The sequence below is a fragment of the Protobothrops mucrosquamatus genome, unplaced genomic scaffold, assembly GCF_001527695.2.
Source record: "Protobothrops mucrosquamatus isolate PMUCROS unplaced genomic scaffold, P.Mucros_1.0 scaffold8785, whole genome shotgun sequence".
Taxonomy (NCBI): Eukaryota; Metazoa; Chordata; class Lepidosauria; order Squamata; family Viperidae; genus Protobothrops; species Protobothrops mucrosquamatus.
In genome coordinates this window covers 6,146-9,955 of record NW_015394579.1, presented here as the reverse complement: position 1 = coordinate 9,955, position 3,810 = coordinate 6,146, and the positions used below count along the sequence as shown (strand labels likewise).

Here is a 3,810-nt window from a genome sequence, read left to right as displayed (position 1 = left end):
CTCTAAAAAAAAGCGAAAGATATATTGTATAGAAAGTATGTTTCTGAAATAAGTTGACTGAAGGAAAATAGTTTATACTGGGGAACTTATATTTTAAAAGCCTACACTGAGGAAATGTAAATTAACAAAGAATGACATCATGGAAATTAATAGTAGAGATTGATATTATCTTATGTTAAAATGTAATTAGAGGTAATTATATTAAAATACTCTTGCATTTGGACAGCTGAATGAAAGGGTAAGTTTTAATAGATTTTTTAAAAAAGTGAAATAAAACAAAGCAATGAACTCAGAACACTAACATGGATTACCGTAATTATTTTTCTGATCTGGACATCTCTAGCTCTCAAGTGCTACCACGCAAGTGGTAGTGCAGAAGTATCCCATTATTTACAATGGATTTTAATTTATGCATTTATTTAGTGCAAAGAGAAAACCTCAGAACTATTGATCGAAGCCCCTGGAAAATTTCCCCCCAAAATAGAATCGCAGCATGATAAATACTTCATCAATAAAGATTTAAAAAGATGATCACGGTGGCAACTAGAGCTGTTTGTTTTCTCCTTTGCCTTGCAGTGTGCTAAATTGCAGTCTGACATTGCTGAGGTCGAGGAACGTGGTGAACTGGCACTCCGAGATGCTAAGCAAAAACTGCATGACTTGGAATGCGCCTTGGCGAAAGACAAGGAAGAACTGGCTCGCCTCTTGAAAGAGTACCAACAACTGCTGAACATCAAGCTTGGTCTGGACATCGAAATTGCCATGTACAGGAAACTGCTGGAAGGAGAAGAGAGCAGGTGTGTCTGGTGGTTTTTAGGAGAACTGGTTCTAAGTGGGTCAGGTGTCCACAAACTATATCTGGCTTAAAACCAAACCAAAGCTATGCATGAGGTCTTTTTAAACATCCAGCTAGCCAGAGATTGTCTTGTAAATATTTTAACACCCTAATTCAAGGGAAGAGCTTTGATTTGGAAGTTCTGCCATTCTGACTTGTCTTTGGAAATGTGAATGTGCTTGGCTGGTGCTTCATGCCACATGGGCGCTCCAGGTCTTACTCTCTACCTTACCTGGATTCCAAAGGTGTTCCCTCTGTGAGTTGGTTTGCATGTGGGACATGGGGATTCATGAATGGAGGGATCCACCTTGTGAATAAGAAATAGGAATAGATGATTTATGCTTATGAGTTTCCCCAGGGTGGGGAAATGGGGGGTTATTATTTCAATTATTTTATTATATTTCTTTTATATTGAGTTTTTGTGTCCTGTAAGCCTTCTTGAGTCACCATGTGTGAGTAGGTGGCAATATAAATTTCCTAAATAATTAATATTATGCTGTCATGTGGAAATATCACTCAACCTATTGGGCAATTGACTATTTCATTAAGGAGAATTTTGTTCAAAAACCACCTGTGTGTTTTTTCTCTTTAAACAGGCTCTGTGGCTCAGGATCCCAAGTTCATGTCTGTAAGTAACTTATGCCTTCCCCTGAATATATTTATAGCTTTTAAAGTTGTGAAGATGTGCGTACTAAATCTGTGTTTTCTTTACAGCTGTGCGGGGTGGCAGCTATGGTGGCGGCATTGGAGGTGGCATCGGTGGCGGCATCGGTGGTGGCGTTGGAGATGGCATTTGTGGCGGCATTGGAAGTGGTGTTGTTGGTGGCATTGGCGGAGGCAGCTGTGGCTACGGAAGTGGTGGCATTATAAGTGGTGGAGGGGCTGGCGGCTCTGTCTGTGGAGGAGGAGGTGGATTCTCTCACGGCTTAGGAAGTGGTTCCGGCACGGTCATCCGAAGAACCACCACATCCAGCTCGTGCACCAAATCAAGCGGAAGATATTAGGCATCTCTCCCGGTCCCCCCAACGGAAAGGAACATCTTTTAGCTGCTTGTGTTAACACAACTCTTTCAGCCCCATTCTGGCAACCCAGAAAAGAACAAACTGTGTCTTCTAAAGCCCAAGATCTGGTCTATTTCCCTCCCAGAAGAAACCTGCAGCCAGTCCCCACCGAGGAAGTCATCGTGTATCTCGCTTCTGTTGCCTTAGATGACCAATCATGAAAGCGTAACCAAATTCCATTTTAGGACATCCAAGAGAGAAATGCTTGAAAGAAAGGGGGAGATGAATCAACTACAAATCTGGGCTCTGCTTCCTTCAGTATGCTGTATATATTTGGCTTAGTTGGTGGCTGCCAAGTAGTGATATGCATGAAAGAAATCTTTCCTCACTGCCTGGAGTCTTCTTCCAACTGATGGTTCTCTTCAGTCCTGCTGTAGTTCCCTGCTTCATTGAGGAGATCATTTGTTTTCATTGTATATGTCTAGATCAATGTTAGGCATGTCAAACTTGCACTGCTAAGTTAAATGCTAATTTTCTTAAACTACCACTGTATTTTCACTCAACAGTTGGGTTTGCAGAAAGACAGGGTCATGAAAAATTCTGAGCAAGCAACAATTCATTGTTAGGAAATCAGGAATTGAGGACTGTACTGTGAAAACATTCATTCTTGGGCCAGTTTTGTGGATTATATTGCACCTATCTTCATTTCTTAGGCTTTCTTTCCCATTTTCTTAGGAGCTGATCATTTTCAATAAACTGCAGTCAAGTTAGATGTTGTCTCATTTTTTTAAAAAAATATGTTTTTTTTAACGTATATCATTTTACTTCAAAAAATGGACCATTCCTGAAATGGCTTGTATTATTATCTGGGAAATAACTCTTCATGAAGATGTGGTCTTTATTTATAATTCTATATTTGTTTATCTGAGAGTAGGCTTCACTGAATTAATTGGATTTCTTTAGAGGAAGCATACATTAGAGATGTGCATCTATCCCTAAATATGATCCCCATAAAGCAGCATATAGTAAGGCTGGGCAATATGGAGTCAGGCAAAAATGTTAATGATTAATGGGCCTATTCACTGCTACTTACTTGGGCTATGGAGAGCTCTGGGTTCAAAGACATGGCTTTTCCAGCAAGCGGGCCTGACCTAGGGAGGATTTTAGTTAGGGATGATTTTAATATAATTTTAATTACGACACAGCTACTAATATTTGGCTTTTAATTTGGTTTTAGAGGGGTTTTTATTTTGGTATTTATTTATTTTATTTTGGTATTTTATTGTTACTTGTTTTTAATATGCTGTGCACCGCCCTGAGTCCTTCGGGAGAAGGGCGGTATATAAATCAAATTAATAAATAATAAATAATAAAGAGCATTCATGATTGGATGAAACATGGATATGTTGTGTGCCATCTGTCAGGAACATCTCAAACTACCTCAAAGCTACTGCTCCTAGACCTATGGAGCAGTCTTCTGTGGTTGATGTACAAACCTAGGAGAAGATGTGATTGACTGATGCTCTGTGTGTATCCATGTTTGCTCAGAATAATATTTTTCATGGCAACCAGGGTTGTGCACAACCTTGATGTATTCCATTGGACAGGCCAATTAATAATGACTCTTTTTTGCCTTAAGGCCAGCTATAGCTCAATTAAAATAAATCAGCATAACATAAGAACAACCAAACTTAAACATTATGATGTAAGGGGGGTAGTTTAAGCATGGGTGCTTCATGTCAGTGAACTTAAAAGTGCTTAACTTTGGTTGGATTTTGGTCTTGAGTTGCTGTTTTTAAACGACCTACTCAAGGTCTAATTTTGAAAAATACTGCTTTGTATTCAGAATGGTTCACCTAAAACTGGTATGAAAAATTTAATTTCAGGTTCGATGCTGCATCCAGCTTTTTTTGAGTTTGCCACCCAGAATCTTTAGGGATAGCCCTCGTTTCTCAAAATGATTTTTATTGGGTT

At 39.2% G+C, this 3,810-nt stretch overlaps 1 protein-coding gene across 1 annotated transcript; it reads left to right on the top strand.

Annotated features, from left to right (window-relative positions):
* Positions 1-226: 226 nt before the first annotated feature.
* LOC107300853 (keratin, type II cytoskeletal 60 kDa, component III-like) lies at positions 227-1,839 on the top strand (the record flags this gene model as incomplete). Its single annotated transcript, XM_015830140.1, has 4 exons — positions 227-238; positions 577-797; positions 1,432-1,463; positions 1,550-1,839. Coding segments are annotated over 4 exons (555 nt in total), but the record flags the coding sequence as incomplete, so codon positions are not given.
* Positions 1,840-3,810: the final 1,971 nt, after the last annotated feature.